Below are 16,176 nucleotides of genomic sequence, written 5' to 3'. Positions count from 1 at the left end.
GTTTCTACTTCCAGCAGTCATGGGGCTGGGAAATACTGCGGCAAACTCACGGTCATTCCTAGCATATCCATGTTGAAGACCTCATCAGATCCATTGTACACCACTATAAAAGGGATGCTCAATGTCTTGCAGGCTCCCATACATCATCTATTATACTGTTTTACTTAAGTGTATAAATAGTATGATAAATAGTTATAAGTTGGAGAAAGAATATTATGAGTATGGAGTATTGGTCTCATGTTTTCATGACTAATATTAGAAAGCCTGAAATCTCAGAAATTTCATTTTATCAATGTAACCTATAGGTTAATTAGGTTAATATTTTTGGGTCGAATAAAATCAAATAAATTATATGTTACCACATAAGAAATTGTACATATTCAAATGAAGAAAAGCACATAAAGGGACTTTTACTTTACTCAAGTGAAAACACTTTCATCATCCTCTTGACAGTAAATGCTGGTTTTGTTTTTCTAACACTAACACTTTGCAGAGTTTCGGGATATCACTCTCGAAAATTTTGAGTCGAAATAGCAGTGATTGACAGTGATAATTATAGCAATGAATGGTGGGACCATATTAAACTGGGTCTGGTTGATACACTTTCATTGTAGAACTATACACAAAAACAACAAAATAGAAACGCATTAAATACAATAATTTAATAAATGCATATTTCAATAGCCACTTAACTCAAATAGGTAGCCTATTAAACAACAAAATAAATAACTAGAGAAGGCTGACTATAATTAGCTTGCTTACATTAAGTTGGATAAAAGTCAATGGGGTAAAAAAAAAACAAAAAAAACATCGGACCTTTCACTATAAGGACAAGACCTTAGACCGTAAAAGAAAGACAAAAGTCCAAGAAAACAGATGCAACCGGTTCTTGACTCATGAACGAGTCAATCTTTTGTTCATTATCTGGTTCGGCTCGGTGTTCATCTTCAGTTCTCTCTTCACAGCAGTTCAGTCAGTGTACTGTTTGAGTACATGAATTACTCAGGGATATTGGTTTGTTTTAACTCGGGAGGGAGTGTCAGCCACATTAAAAAGATAACAGCTTAAGTCATTTTTGGATTAATGCTTATTGGAGATGTGAACCGTTTCAAACGATTCAGTTCGATTTGGTGAACAGGTTCAACCGGTTCACTAAGAAGGACTGAGAGCTCTCGGACTAAATCTAATTTATCTTGAAACTGTGTTCCGAAGATGAACAGAAGTCTTACGGGTTTGGAACGACATGAGGGTGAGTCATTAATGGCATTATTTTTGGCTGAGCTAACCCATTTTCATGTAACTTCGTCAGCGAAAGAACGCTTCTGTGGGACTTTTAATTTGAATATGAGTGAACAAGCATCTACGATTGTCGTCAGCTTCCCAAAACAATGCGGAAGTGTACGTGCTGCTGATTACAAAATTGGGTAGAGAACTGACACGTACATAAGGTAACATAAGGTAAAATATAAATTATGTTTGCATCGTTATAGTTGCTTTGCTCATTGCATAGTTCACATTTAGTACAGAAAGAACTATACATGCAGACGCGTTAAATAGACACTGACGAGCTGAATCTCATTCATTCATCAGTTCTTTGCCTCGCTCGTTAATTCATTTCCTCATTCTTTTGTTCATTTAGCCAGCAGTTTATGTAATTTGCAGCGTTTTGTACTTAGACCGGTGTAAAATTCTAATCCTGTTTTAGGGGAATATATTTCTTTAAATGCATTACTATAGGACAGAAGTGCATAAACCAGTATGACCACTATTAGCTTCTTATGCTGCAGTCACTTTGCTAACTGTATTCAAAACCTCTTGAGTTGTGCTGATCTGCAGGTACTGTACATTTGAATGACTGCCGTCCCCAGACCAGCTTGGTCAGGTCAAAAGAAAGATGGGAAGGCGGAGGAAGAGGGTTGCAGCAGGTGATGGAGTACCTAGCCCAAGAAAGGAGGAAAAAACACCTGCTCCTTTACGCAAGGAGAAAAAGAAGAAAGCTGACATCGGGAAGATGTTTATCAATATATCCATCGGTTTGTGTATCTTCAGTCTCATCTGGTTCTTCTACGCCCTTTATATGCGCTCATCCTTGGCCAGGAGGGTTGTGACCTTGCACCCCTCTCCACGGGTCTTGGATGCTAATAGCTCAAGTCCTGATGTGTCTCCTGAAAGATATTGGGGTACCTATCGGCCCCAGGTCTACTTTGGGATGAAAACAAGAAGTCCCAGATCTGTTGTGACAGGTGGGGTGTTTCATATTCACATTTTATCTTAATGCAACATTTCTATATTTTTACTTGTCTTTTTGTGATGTTATTACAAGCCTGCCGTGTCCTACTGATTTGATTAGGCTTAATGTGGATGCGTCAGTTTGCTGAAATGGATGGAAATCTGAGGCACACTTGTGAGCAAGGGGACCATTTGCTGGGCTACGGATGGCTGATGCATGACGGAGTCTCTTTTGGAGTCCAAGAGGTACATGACCGTGAGTTCACCCTGACCACAGAGTTTGTGAAGCGTATGGGTGGAGACCATGGTGGAGACTGGACTTGGAGGATTACTGCAAAACAACATGTAAGTTAAGAGTAATGCTCTGAGTTTGTGTGTTTAACAGCCAATCCAATACAAAATTAATTACATGAAATTTAATAGAACATATACAATTTGCGTGGATTTCTGACGGTCAGATACTGTAGAGTATGGTAGACATACATCAGATCCACTAAACATTACAGTTTTCTTGTAGTTCCTTTAATATGATATAATATGATATAAAGTGGTTACTTCTGATAAACACAAAGCATTTATAATTGGGTAAGGTAAGGTTAGGTGAACTTTTATTGTCCCCAGTAGGGAAATGTGTCTTGGCCCATCTACCATTCTGCAACCATAGAGTACACACATTAGAAAAAATACAATTCACAAAATACACAGAATATTGATACATAAAATTACAGCTTCATACTTCCTCTATTTAACAACTTCACAGACACTGGGATAAAAGATAATGATATTTTTTATTAATTATAGTATAAAAATCACTTCAAATCTGTCTTTTATTTCTGATTGGCAGAGCACTGCTTCCTCGGCTCCTGTGATCTCGCTGATGTTCTACACTGCTACAGATGTTCAGGGGTCTTTGCAGGCTCATGTAGAGGAGAAACATCGCTTGAGCTCTGTAACTGGAACATCTGAGGAGCTTGGCAACTTCAAGATCACATTTGGCAAGCCCACTGCAGGGGAAGGTGCTAGTGGCAAATATGCCAGGTATCTTACATTTATTGTGCACTACAAGCTTTTGTGGCAAGTAGGTTTATGAACAATATAATTAGTTATAGGGAGAATTGTAAGTTTTTAGCAGTTTAGCACACTATTAGTATGATTCTTAGATGAACAGAATGGAGGACTGTGAGAAAACAATATGATAATAAGGTTTTCTGTCATTTTATTATTTTAACAAGTTGCTGTATTGTTTTACTCTCTTTTTTTCAGATATAATTACTTGCAAACGAAGAGCCCTGGCCTTGATCAGCTAACAGATATTGTGAAGAACAGCCTAAATCACAAGTTTGAATTCAGTCCTCCCAAAGGTGAAAAAAGATTTTATTTTGCTGTGGATTCTTACAAAGTCACTAACCACCAGAACCAACAGAACGATCTTAAGATGGAGAGTGATTTTGTGGTGCATCAAGTAACAGTTCAAACCCCTTTCCAGATTGAAGTTTTGTTTGAATCCGGGAGCTTCTGGGACCGACCGAATCAACTTGTGGGCTCGATGCTTACAGATGAGCTGGAGAAGCGTAAGGTGGCATTTGACGAGAGGTTTGAGAGTACATTTGGCCTCCAAGCTAAAGGCTTCACATCTTCACAGATTAAATTTGCTAAGGCAGCTTTAAGCAATATGCTTGGTGGCATGGGATATTTCTTCGGACAGTCGGTGGTTCAGTCGGTTTATAATGAGCACCCTGTACTTTACCCTGAGGGTCCGCTGTTTACGGCAGTACCATCTCGCTCTTTCTTTCCAAGGGGCTTTCTTTGGGATGAAGGATTTCATCAACTTCTCATCAGCAAATGGGACACTCAGTTAACAAAGGAAGTCATTGCACACTGGCTTGATCTTATCAATATAGAGGGATGGATCCCACGCGAACAAATCTTGGATGATGAAGCACGCAGCAAAGTACCGTCTGAGTTTATAGTGCAGCACAACGAAAACGCTAACCCGCCCACGCTCTTCCTGGCCCTACAGGAGTTACTAGAGCAGCTGGATGCTCAACCAGAGTTGTCGTCCTCTCAAACCATGATTCCTTTCCTGAGAAGGTTGTACCCTAGACTGCAGGTTTGGTTCGAGTGGTTTAATACCACACAAGCTGGACCAATGGCCAACTCCTATCGCTGGCGAGGCCGGGACAAAGACACCAACCTTTTCCTAAATCCCAAGACCCTGACCTCTGGCCTGGACGACTACCCGCGGGCTTCTCACCCATCTGCCGATGAGAGGCATGTGGACTTGTATTGCTGGATGACCCTGGCCTCTGGCATCATGGCGAATGTGGCACGAATACTTGGGGAGCCCCACCTGGTGTACGAAAACACCCACCGTACTCTGAGCAATAATGATCTATTAAACAAACTGCATTGGTCCGAGAATCTGCACGCCTTCAGTGATTATGGAAATCACACCCAGGCGGTCTCACTTCAGCAGGAGAAAGTGTTTGTGCCTCCTGGACAACCACGTCACCAGTACCCAGTCACACGGTTGGTTCGCTCTGTTCGTAAAGCCCCTAAGCTCCAGTACGTGAATGCTTTAGGCTATGTTAGCCTTTTTCCGTTTTTGCTGCAAATTCTGAAACCAGATTCGCCAAAAATAGAGCATATTTTGCGGGACATTCAGGATCCTGAACGCCTTTGGACACCATATGGCCTGCGCTCGCTCTCGCACTCAGATCCCCTCTACATGAAGAGGAACACGGAACATGATGCCCCCTACTGGCGAGGACCGATCTGGATCAACATCAACTACCTGGCAGTTAGAGCACTGCATCACTATGGCAGCATAGAAGGGCCGTACAAAAAGAAGGCAGCTACCCTATATCAAGATCTCAGGACTAACCTTATCAATAATGTTTACAAGCAGTATATGGAAACTGGATACATCTGGGAACAGTACAATGATAGCACTGGAAGGGGGCAGGGTAGCCACCCCTTTACTGGCTGGTCAGCTCTGACTGTACTGATAATGGCTGAAGAGTATTAAAATCAGTAGCAGGCCAGAATCAGAATGATAAATCAAGATCAACTGGTGCCATATGTTTATTACAACAGTGTATTTCATTTTTACATAATTTAGATAATTGGATTTTTTTATTTGATACTTTAATATAATAATGAACAGTCCTCTTTAAATATTTCAGATTTACGTCCAGTTAAATGTGATTATATCCTCAGGTTCAAAATGCCGTAGGCTTTTTCTGGATCAGACAAAACCATATCATCTGTGTGAACCAGGAGGAGACCGTGCTCTTATTTCGGTCCATTGCTGTTTGGCTTCATTTAACAGAATAAATTAAAAACTTATTATAAAACCATTTTCTGATTAATTGAATCCTATACTTTATATTACAGTCATATCTCTTTATTTATTAAAAAAAAAAGTGTTATGTAATTTACTCTGATTATAAATAGGGTTGGAGATTTGCTCTCTTTATACTGAATGTAATTCATATTTTAGAATTTGCATTGAATTGACCACAATTCACAGCAAGTTGAATTGCAGTGACAGAACAAGGAATATACTGAATTGATTCTTTCTGTTTGGTCAAGACATATTTTAACTTATTTTTAATTTTAATTTTTTCAAACAAGTCTTTGTCATGCCACAGTTAGTCTGAACAATCTTTACATTTACAATACATTTAAACTTATTCCAGCTCAGTTTAATTGTTTTTTAACAATTTTGGTTAGAAGTGTAAAAACATTTGAAGAAATGTTTATATACTAAAAACAAGTTTGAATATGAAAGCTGATATTGTTTTGCAGGAAAAGTATATATATTCTCTCCCTGTGTCTACATGTACAGTGTCTTGGAATAGTATAGTGATAGTCTTGGAAGCATCAACAAGAATATGTTAATCTATAAACCAATCAAATTTTTCAGCATCGTATGGCATTGTTTTCCAGAATATTTTCTTCCTTTTTTATTTTCTATTTGAATGTATGGAGTTACTTTCTAAAAAAAAGTTAAGGTTTTTTTAAAACAGAAAATTATATTGCTATTTATTGTTGTTATTATTATTATTATTATTATTTTTTTTTTTTTTAAAGAAATTCAAATTTTGGTAGGTCAAGTAAAAATCTGAACTACTGGCTGACTAAGCAGAAAACAATCGTTAAGCACCGTTTAGTGCTTTATGTGCAGCTTGAATGAGTGCTGTTCAAACAAATTATGTGGCATGACTTATTAAAATATTAATTGGAGGTAGTATTTGCACTATACAAAAGGCTTTCTCCTTTCGTTAATCTGAACTTCAGAATCTGTAAATTACATATACAGTATACTAGTCTATTAAATTACTGTTGCATACCTAGCATCTTATACATATTTTTATTTGTTATTCACACAGTGGATTGACAGTCTAATTAAGCAACACTTTTGGGACCCTTAATAGGATAGGTAGCTAAGATTGTAGATTAATTGTGATTGTTTAAGTTTTTGATGATGATGATCGGAGGGAAAGTTCAAAAGAGTTGACATAACTCTGTTTACACTCTCCTGGTTGCATCAGTAGTGTTTTGGAGACAAGCCTGTTGATGAATCATGCTGTATTTCACATTGTTTTATTATTTATTTTACTTCAACATATTTTAACACCGTGAAAGAACCACGTGGCAACGTGAGCAATATGACGAATGATGATATAAACACACATCTCCTTCTATATTTTCATTCCCTTTGGGCATCATAGCATGTGTGCCCTCATGGGTATTGCCATTTGAAATGCATCTCCCAGCCCTTGTAGTTTTTGGTTGTTCGGTGTGACTAAAGCACTCAATGCGCAATCCCCCTCCCTCTTCTCAGGCGCACGGTACAATGGGATAATAGCCAAAACAGCATTAGCCAGATCTAACGCACAAGCATAAATAGATGAGTCAGAGTGCCTCCATTTGCGCATTGATGAGATCCCGAGCCTCTGTTTGCATCTATTGGTAAGAGTAGTTGGGGCATATTTACGTGAGTCACACTTTTTTTGCCCCGTAATTGACAATTATTACATTACATTCTCAAAGCTTCCTGTTTCATGAAGTGTGAAAGTTTTAATTGCTGATTATATCAACCGATGGATAACAATAGGGATGTTCATTCACACCTCATTCAGTCAAGCTCAAAAGAATCAATATTATAGTGTGGAGGGTGTATGACTGTGCACGACTGATAGGGGGAGCCATTTAGTCACACTCGGTGCGTTAAACAAATGTATTTCCTGACACCGGGTCTTTCAGCGTTCTCTTTTAAACAAGGTACTGTAACAACAATAGAAGACTTGTCCGGTTCTACTTCAATCAGTATCATTAGCCAAACATATTGTGACGTTTTCGTCTCAGGCCCTCAGCTGTGTTCTCTTGATTTTGTGTGGAATGTAGTGAGTGTGGCTCACAGTGCCAGTGGGTAAAACCTTGTGTTTGTTATCCCTGACAGCATTCTTTCCATCTGTCATAAGCACTTCTTACCTCAGAGAATGGAGTGGTGATGTAATCACTGAACCAGTGACGTCCAGTGGCGAACATCTCCCACCACCACAGGCTAATATGCGTCTCATGGGAGCTTGAGTTGCTGATCACCAAGCACATGTATGCTGAGCGTTCACCCTTTAGCAGTGCAACCATCAAATTCAATCCACCATTGCCTTTCCACCTCTCTGTTCAAACTCTTTCTTTCCCACTTCCTCCCCCTCCTGTAGCCTTTCATGCTTGCTCATAATCTTCAGTGTAGCCTCCAGACAGCACTCTCGCACACTCGATTCTAGGGCTGGTGCCCCAGTGCCACTCACCCCAAAACCCACCCTCCCTTTGCCAGCTTTGGTCTGTGTGGCAATTATGTAAGCCTGCCTCTATAAATAGTGGCGCTCGGGATCTTTTGTCTTTACCCGCTCGCTCTTAGCCCAACAGTTTTATTTCTGGAGAGCTTGTGGAAGCAGTGCCATGCAGAGCGCCTGTTACCATAGTTACTTATGTTAGCGAGGAAAGAGAGAGAGAGAGAGAGAGAGAGAGAGACGCCACATTCTTATTTGGTTTCCTCATAGCAGCAGTGCAATCTGTTTCAATAGACTCATTCCTTTTCAGTCTGCAATTGTCCCTCAGAAAAGGTGAATTCTTTTACAGGCTTTTATTGAATCGCCTTGACAGGGTCAGGCTTTATGAAGTCTGCTTCCTGAAGAAATACGCAGTGCTAGCTGCTCGAATTACACAGTAGGAAGAGGACTGCCATGCAAGTGCACAATGAGTTTGTTGATTTCTCTAAATGGCTCAGGTGGCAGCTGGGAAGTTGAAGGAAAAGTTATGGGCCTCATCCCTTTAACAAGCATGAGTGCTACAACAATGAACGCCATGCTGTGTAACAAGAAGTGAGCCCTGTCGCAGTGGTGTTAAGCTAATTTATCCTCATTTATCATGATTAGATAACTCCAGGTAGCTGGAGGAGAGATTGGCCTGCTGGTATGCTCTGTAGCTGTGGCTCAGAGTAGAGAAGAGGTTGCTGGGAATGAGGGGGTGTCAGTCAGAGCGGGCGGGGAACTGCTGGAACCCTCCACAGTCACGATCAGGAAGAAAGCCTAAGCTCCGGCCCCTCCCAGCCTGAAAGGCGAGGATGGTTGTCTGGGGACAAGGGTGGGCGAGCACAAGGGTGTATTTCTGGACCTGCAAGGAAAACCTGCAGCTCGCCGAGTGGGGTTTCGGTTCTGCATTCGGGCTTCCCTAACCCCACTCCCACACTCCATAGATGGTGGAGAGTGATTAAGTCGCTGGTTCGAAAGATCTGTGCTTTCTGAAAGGGGTTCAAGCGCTGGAGCGTGGTCATACATGGGATTGTGATTGAAAGGGAAAAGAAAGCTAAATTATTTGGCAGCATGATGCAAGCTTGCATTGAGTCGTGTTTCCGTTCGTGGAAACTCTGATGTTAGCTCTCCCAATCCCTTTTTTTCCGGTTTCTCCTTGTTGCTATGATTTGAGGAAGATGAGCCTTCATCCGGTGCCATTGGGGGGTTTGTAATATGGGACATGCTACAGAAATGTGATGTGGAGGGCGTACGATTCCTCTGCCTCTTGAAAATCTATCAGACATTCTTGAATTTACTCCAAAGCCTCTCTTTTCAGTATGTCTTCATGCATTTCAAGCACATAAGCTTGAGCCTAAGCTTTTTGCAATAGTAAATAACTTATTTTATCATAATATTTTACATCAGTCTTTGTTGCTCCTTTTTATTGCTCTGTTTTTTAGATATTAGATGCAATATTTTCCAACTTTCTCTTTGTAGCGCTGCTTCTTCCTTCAGCCCAATCATTGCCTTGGGAATTAGTCAAATTATGTGTTGATACGATTATACCATTTGATAATGGTGTTGTTAGTGTTCTGCAAAATGCTGCTATGAACAGATGGATCATGAGCATGAAAAAAAAGGGAAGACATTGTAGAGACAATATTCATTTCATTTTCATATGCATTGCACTTGCAGGAGCTTATACTGTACTGGAAAACCAATATTATCTACAGACATCTATTTTGCCATTTGATTCTTTTAAAACACTGAATTGGCTTGAAAAATCTGATGTTGCAGTGCAAGCTCAGATCATCTGACAAACTTTTAAGAAAATACTGACAGATCGATGGTCTCATTACACTTTTACCTTCATTGCATTTCTTTGGTATAATAATCTTGGTAAGTGCAGGAATTACATAAATCCATTACTGAGCTCCGTGACATTTTGCAGAGGCGAGAGGTGAGCACTACTCGGCAGTTATCACAACAGCATCTCAGTGTTATGAACTCTTTAAGAGGAGAGCTTTTTAATAGGTTTAGGTCAACTGGAAGAGACCACTGGAGAGGGGGATAGTAGGGGCTCAAATAGGGGAAAGTAGTGTGATGCGAACAGTTAACTCCAGAAAATGTCAAACTCGTTGTTAAGTGTGATTTTGTATCCTCATAAGAAGAATATTTCATTCACCACCAAAGCCAGTTCCATAATCCAAATGGCTGTTTCTTTGTCACCGGTCATATGCATTTATGGAAACCTTGCCTAAATGGGCCCACATGGTCAATCTATTTACTCAGTGCTGTTCCAAAACAAATAAAAAAAGACTGCAACTGCCAATATTTTCAACTATTGTATGCACATGCTGTTCAATATATAAAAAAATGCCATAAAAGAAAAATACATAAATAGATTTAGTGAACAAAGGATACTTGAGTAGGCATGTGCTAAATAAGAGCCTCGCTTTTTTCAGCCCACTGCTCAACATATTCTTCCTCATCTCTTTTTGTCCTCCATTGGTGCTCCAGTGGCCTATGCAAAGTAATACTGCACAAGAGTAACAGTCACAGCTATTACTGCACAGTTGGATGGGGCAAACACAGTTCTCTAGTGATTTTAAAGGCACCTAAAATTCTCATAAAGTTTTCACCTACCTATTACAGGACAAGAAGACATCATTGTCCAACATGTTTTTTTTTTTTTTTTTTTTTTTTAAACAGAGGTTTTGCAAACCAAGCCATAAAGTATTGCTTAGGCTGGTAGCTGTATTTTGGAACATGATAGCTCTGATCATTAGCTGCTCCAAGCTGGTAGACCTGGCTGGTAGCTGGTAGTTTTTGAGCATGGCGGCTGATCAGCCAGCAACTATGTTCCAAAACCGTTTCCAGATTTAACTGGATTTTGCAACAGGGAATTGTAGTTGTAGAGTAAAGCCACCAGTGTAGGAGTTTTCATGTGCCACTGTTGTAATTTTTAGAACATTTGGCTTAGAAGCTGCAAAACATAACTTTAATTTTACTAATCTAAAATCTAGGCTACTTTTTTTGTTCTTATGAAATGCCTTCTTAGAAAATATGTTTTAGATATTGTTCAATAACTCAATATTCCCATCATTTCTTGTTGAAGAGGCAAAATCCTAGAAATTAGCCTAGATTTGACAACAGTACATGGGTCAGTGACAAATAAAGATTCCCAATATCAGAAGATTTTTATTATTATTATTATTATTATTACATAAATTTAAACATTAAACAAAATTAACTTTTTAATATGTTTAAAAAATATATATATATGAATTTATTCATTTAAAAAACATTTGTTTTAATAACATTTTGTCAGACAGACACACACATGATTTGAGTAAATAATAATAAATAAACTTGAGCTTATAGAGCTGTTTAAGCTGTTCCTTAAAAAGTTAAAAAAAAACTTATTAAAGTTTTAAACTTATAAAAAAGTTAAAAAAATATATATATTTTATAAAGAATAAGGCCAACTTATGCAGTGAAGTGAAGTGACATTCAGCCAAGTATGGTGACCCATACTCAGAATTTGTGCTCTGCATTTAACCCATCCGAAATGCACACACACACACTGTGAGCACACACCCAGAGCAGTGGGAAGCCATTCATGCTGCGGCACCCGGGGAGCAGTTCGGGGTTCGATGCCTTGCTCAAGGACACCTAAGTTGTGGTATTGAAGGTGAAGAGAGAGCTGTTCATTCACTACCCTCACCCACAATTCCATCCGGCCCGAGACTAGAACCCACAACCCTTCGATTGGGAGTCCAACCCTCTAACCATTAGGCCACGACTTCCCCATGATTGCTTTTTTGTTGATGAGACTTTTGTTTAAAGTTTTCTAATGATTAAACAACCTAGACATTTTTATTTTAACCTAAAAAAAAATGTAAAAAAGACTTTTCATTCAGAAATTAAAAATTTTTCATGAAGAGGTCTTTAAGTATAGTCTATTTGAATGAATTGCGTTAGTTAAATGCATTAAAAAATGTAGCAAAAATAAATAAATAAAAAATAAATAAAAGGCAAAGGAAAAAGGAAACCATTATCAGTTCGACTGTTATATTAGACCGACAACAAGAGTTTCACCGTTATAGCATTTTACACAGACTGCAGGCCGTGAACTATAATTGTAGAATAGAGCAGCCTGCTATTTCAAGTGGTGCTCTCCATGGTGCTGAACAACAGATCACTTTTACCGCCAGCTCTACGCGACAGGATGGCAGAGCGTCTCAACAATCTACTTGTATGAGGAAAATATCCACATTTATCTCAGGGCCGTTTTACTTAATGTTGTATATTATAATTAGTTTTGTATTCTGTCTTGTTTATGGTGTTCTATGAAGTGTGTTTTATCTTTGTAAAAGTATATCTAGTGTACAATCAGTCGAAATTATGTTCTGGAAAAATTGTATGTTTAGGACCGAAATAACTTTACAGCCTAGTCAATGTAATGACAAAACATTAATAAGGTGAAAATATAATTTACGCTTAAAAAAAAAAAAAACGAGGGAAATGTAAATGAGAATTTCTTTTCACGTTTTATGCTACATATACTGTTGCGTACTGCAATGGGTTTTTACCTCATAACTAATTTGCATGTCCTAACAAACTGAATTTCAAAACACAAACATGTCTACGTTCACAGTCAGTAAATTGGTTAAATTAATTTTACACATTTTTATGGCGCTATAAACAACAGAATGTCGTGAACGTTTATGTTTGTTAAACACATAGGAGTAAATTAAGTTTTACAAGACGTTCATAAAACGAAATGAAAGGAAATGGATTGAATTCGATGTCGAATTTTTAGAGGCTGATTTTGAAAGAGACTGAACATGAAAATGAGCTTTTTACGAAACTCTTTCCGTTTTCAGATGTCTACGAAAACGCAGTCTGAAAACGCTTTCGTCTGAATTAGCTAAGAAACATTCATAGCTTAAGCCTGGCTCTCCGTCGTTCCCGTACACTTAACGACAGTCTTACTGAAGCGTCAGAACCGTAATTCTCCTTTTTTGGGGAAGCCCGTCATATCCTCTGTCCATTTATGGTCACGAAGATGACACGCAGCGGGGAATCCTCTCACTGGAGACAATGAATGGAGAGGAGGGCTGATCGGTGAGACGGAGTGTATAAAAGCCGAGCGTTGGGAAGCCGTTGGTGTGAGAATCAACAGATCTACACATCAACAGACAGCTGGAGAGCTATTACCTCGAGGCAGATATCAAAAAAGGGGAATTCCAAAGTATTTACATTTCTTTTTTGGACGAACGCTTTCACGGACTTAACTATCGGATCGGTTTTTGCTCTTTCTTGTGTTTGCAATACCCATTTATCAATAACCTGCTCGGTCTGACAGCCATTGGAAAGCCATTAACGGAAAGATGCTTAACAACATGGATTTGAACTCTCAAGATTCTTTCTACTCTCAGTTTGAAAACTGTAACAGTTCTGCGATAGGGATGGAAACTCACGGCTCCAAAGACAGCCAGAATGTTTTCATGGATTCTGGAAGAACAGCACCTGCCCAGTTTGCACACGGTGAGTTTCTGGCAGATTTTTACAAATCTTAGCTCTGTTTATTAAAGAGCAGATATCAGTACTGCTGTGTGGAAAAATAATAATATGCAAGTTCATTCAAGCCACTCACGAAACTATATAGTTATATAACTGATTGCACATTTCACTGAAGGTATTGACGCATGCATGTCTTTTTTTCCTTCTCTTTTTTTTTTCACCACGTTAGGTGCGCCTATTACCCCCAAAACGGAGCCCACGAGTACAGATCAGTATAACTCCTGTCAGGGTCCGAAAGAAAGCTACACAACCTCCTTAGCTTACTCAGGCAGCTTCTACGTGGAAACAGCTCAAGGTACACCTTGCAGCACGGAAACACTGCTCAACATGATCACCGAAATCGTTGGCATCTCAACTACCCCGGTCTCGGATGCGCATCAGTGTGCAGACGGTACGATGAACGCAAGCCGTAGCAGTTTCGGTGACGAAGGCGTCCAGACGCAGGCCTCCACGTGCACCACCCCGCCGCTGTATTCCCCGGGACAGGCAGGCCAAAGCTACTTGGACTCTCAGACTGCCGCGCAGGCCCAAGACTCCGCTGCAACGCATTTAAACTTTGCCTCCTCTGCGCAAGACGCGGAGCCGCTGTCGGAGAGCGCGACGTTCCCGGTAGTCATCAAAAATGAATTCGAGAGCAGCTGTTATGAGTGGGGGGCATTCCATAAGTCGTACTTGGATGCTGGCTTCCAGTCAGAGCCGTTCTCCATGTCGAATAGTTTTCAAACTGATCAACAACAGGTAGACGTAAAAGACCTGTTGGACTCTTATTCTCCAATTTGTTCAAACCCAGAGACTGAATTCAAAGTGGAGAGTACCCTGAAACAAGAGCAGTGCTTTGGAGATGCGTGCACACAGGGCTTCAGTGCTCCCATGTTTAACTACTCCACTCCAGTTATGGATATCCCACCCACCAGTATTTTAAAACCAACAATTTTTCCAAATATTGAACTCCAGTCGAGTTGCGAAACGAACTATTCGACTTCCACAATAGACTCGGTACTGTATTCATCATTATTGCCGGAGTCTTTCAGTCAAACTTACACACGTGCTCAAAAACCTAACCGTGTAAGAAAAAGCCCTGCTTCCTCTACCGGACCGGCCAAGGAAAAACCCTTCACGTGTCCAATGGAGACCTGCGACCGGCGCTTCTCTCGGTCGGATGAGCTCAACAGGCACATCCGCATCCACACGGGACACAAACCTTTCCAGTGCCGCATCTGTTTGCGGAGCTTCAGTAGAAGCGACCATCTGACCACGCACACCCGCACTCATACCGGCGAGAAGCCCTTTTCTTGCGATGTGTGCGGCAAACGCTTTGCTAGGAGCGACGAAAGGAAACGACACGGTCGGGTGCATCTCAAACAGAAAGAAAAGATGGAGTTGAAGCCACAAGTAGTCAACGCGTGGCCATTCACTTTGCCAGAGGCCATTTAAGCGAAACTCGTGAAAGGCGTAATGAGCGCTCGTTGTGCGTGATGTCAAATCTTACCGTCTTGGAAGATTCAAGCTTACTAAAACAGTTGCTTAAGCTACAGAATACAACTCCAAAGCTCAATAGTACGCCGTGGCAACTGATTCAAGCGATCCGCGTGAGCGTAAAGGTCCACTGAGGTGACAGATCCCTTTTTGTGAAATAGGGAATAGAATTTTAAACCAAGACCACCCACACTGAACCTTGCGTGCAGCTTGGGGTGTGTGCAGCAACTTAAATCGAGTATTTTTTATTTACAGTTTGTCCTCGACCATTATATTTCTTATTCGAGGAGCGTCTTTTGCAGAACACATGAACTGCAGTTCAGCACTTTCACTATGGAACAGCTCCAACCTCGACCTTGCATTGTAATGCGGCAGTAAAACGCACAGCTGGAATGTATTGCACTTATCTCCACTTTTGAACTTAAAGTTGTTTTAATTCGTGCTTTTTGGTATTTTCTATCCTAACGCTGTCACCTGTTTAATAATTCTTTAAAAATGCATGTATATGTTTGCGTGATATTAATAATCACTGATGCTTCACAAGTCAAATTTACCTCGTTTTACAACATTGTGGCATTATTGATTAATTTGTGCCAAGGTTTTTACAACGTATTTTTCACTTTATCACTGTTTATTTTTGTTGCTATGCTCTATCGATTAGTAATTCTGTTGTGCAATTATACAATCCAGTTCTACTGTTGTCAAATTAACACAGCTAGTGGGAAGAAATAAATACATTTATATGCCAATGATCATTTGTATTTTTCTAACAAGTGCTACTTTTTACATTTTATTTTGAACTGAAAGACTATTTATATCTTTTTTTTTCTTTCTTCAGTGTGGCCCTTGTGTTATGGAAAACACGGGCCACGCATAAGATGTCTTGAATTTCTTCAATCCATAATTTGAATGTATTAAGCCATTTTAATAGGTATCTGCCCTAGGTATCTGCTATTCAATAACAGGTACTCTCTCTCTTTTTTACCAGATCATAATTGTGTGTTAGTGTGACCATGTGACCCTAATTCATTAATTATGAATTATCCAGTTCACATGGCTCCTTTATTTTGCAATGTGA

At 39.8% G+C, this 16,176-nt stretch overlaps 2 protein-coding genes across 3 annotated transcripts; both read left to right on the top strand.

Moving 5' to 3' along the window:
* The first annotated feature begins 1,185 nt into the window (after positions 1 to 1,185).
* LOC113109480 (mannosyl-oligosaccharide glucosidase-like) lies at positions 1,186 to 5,588 on the top strand. 2 transcript variants are annotated; one of them, XM_026273043.1, is made up of 5 exons: positions 1,186 to 1,448; positions 1,837 to 2,243; positions 2,351 to 2,574; positions 3,074 to 3,267; positions 3,493 to 5,588. In XM_026273043.1, exons 2-5 carry the CDS (start codon positions 1,895 to 1,897, stop codon positions 5,255 to 5,257), a joined length of 2,532 nt encoding a protein of 843 aa, XP_026128828.1. In that variant the 5' UTR covers positions 1,186 to 1,448; positions 1,837 to 1,894; the 3' UTR covers positions 5,258 to 5,588. The 2 variants fall into 2 exon arrangements, with proteins under 2 accessions (XP_026128828.1, XP_026128825.1); XM_026273040.1 differs by having other exon boundaries at positions 1,187 to 1,458.
* A 7,495-nt stretch (positions 5,589 to 13,083) lies between these two features.
* LOC113109712 (early growth response protein 1-like) lies at positions 13,084 to 15,847 on the top strand. Its single transcript, XM_026273457.1, has 2 exons — positions 13,084 to 13,586; positions 13,792 to 15,847. The coding sequence occupies exons 1-2, from the start codon at positions 13,430 to 13,432 to the stop codon at positions 15,054 to 15,056; spliced, it is 1,422 nt and encodes a 473-aa protein (XP_026129242.1). The 5' UTR covers positions 13,084 to 13,429; the 3' UTR covers positions 15,057 to 15,847.
* The last annotated feature ends 329 nt before the right edge of the window (positions 15,848 to 16,176 follow it).

The sequence above is a fragment of the Carassius auratus genome, chromosome 1, assembly GCF_003368295.1.
Source record: "Carassius auratus strain Wakin chromosome 1, ASM336829v1, whole genome shotgun sequence".
NCBI classification, from domain to species: Eukaryota; Metazoa; Chordata; class Actinopteri; order Cypriniformes; family Cyprinidae; genus Carassius; species Carassius auratus.
The sequence above is the reverse complement of the archived record's forward strand: the minus strand, read 5'-3'. Positions and strand labels throughout refer to the sequence as shown.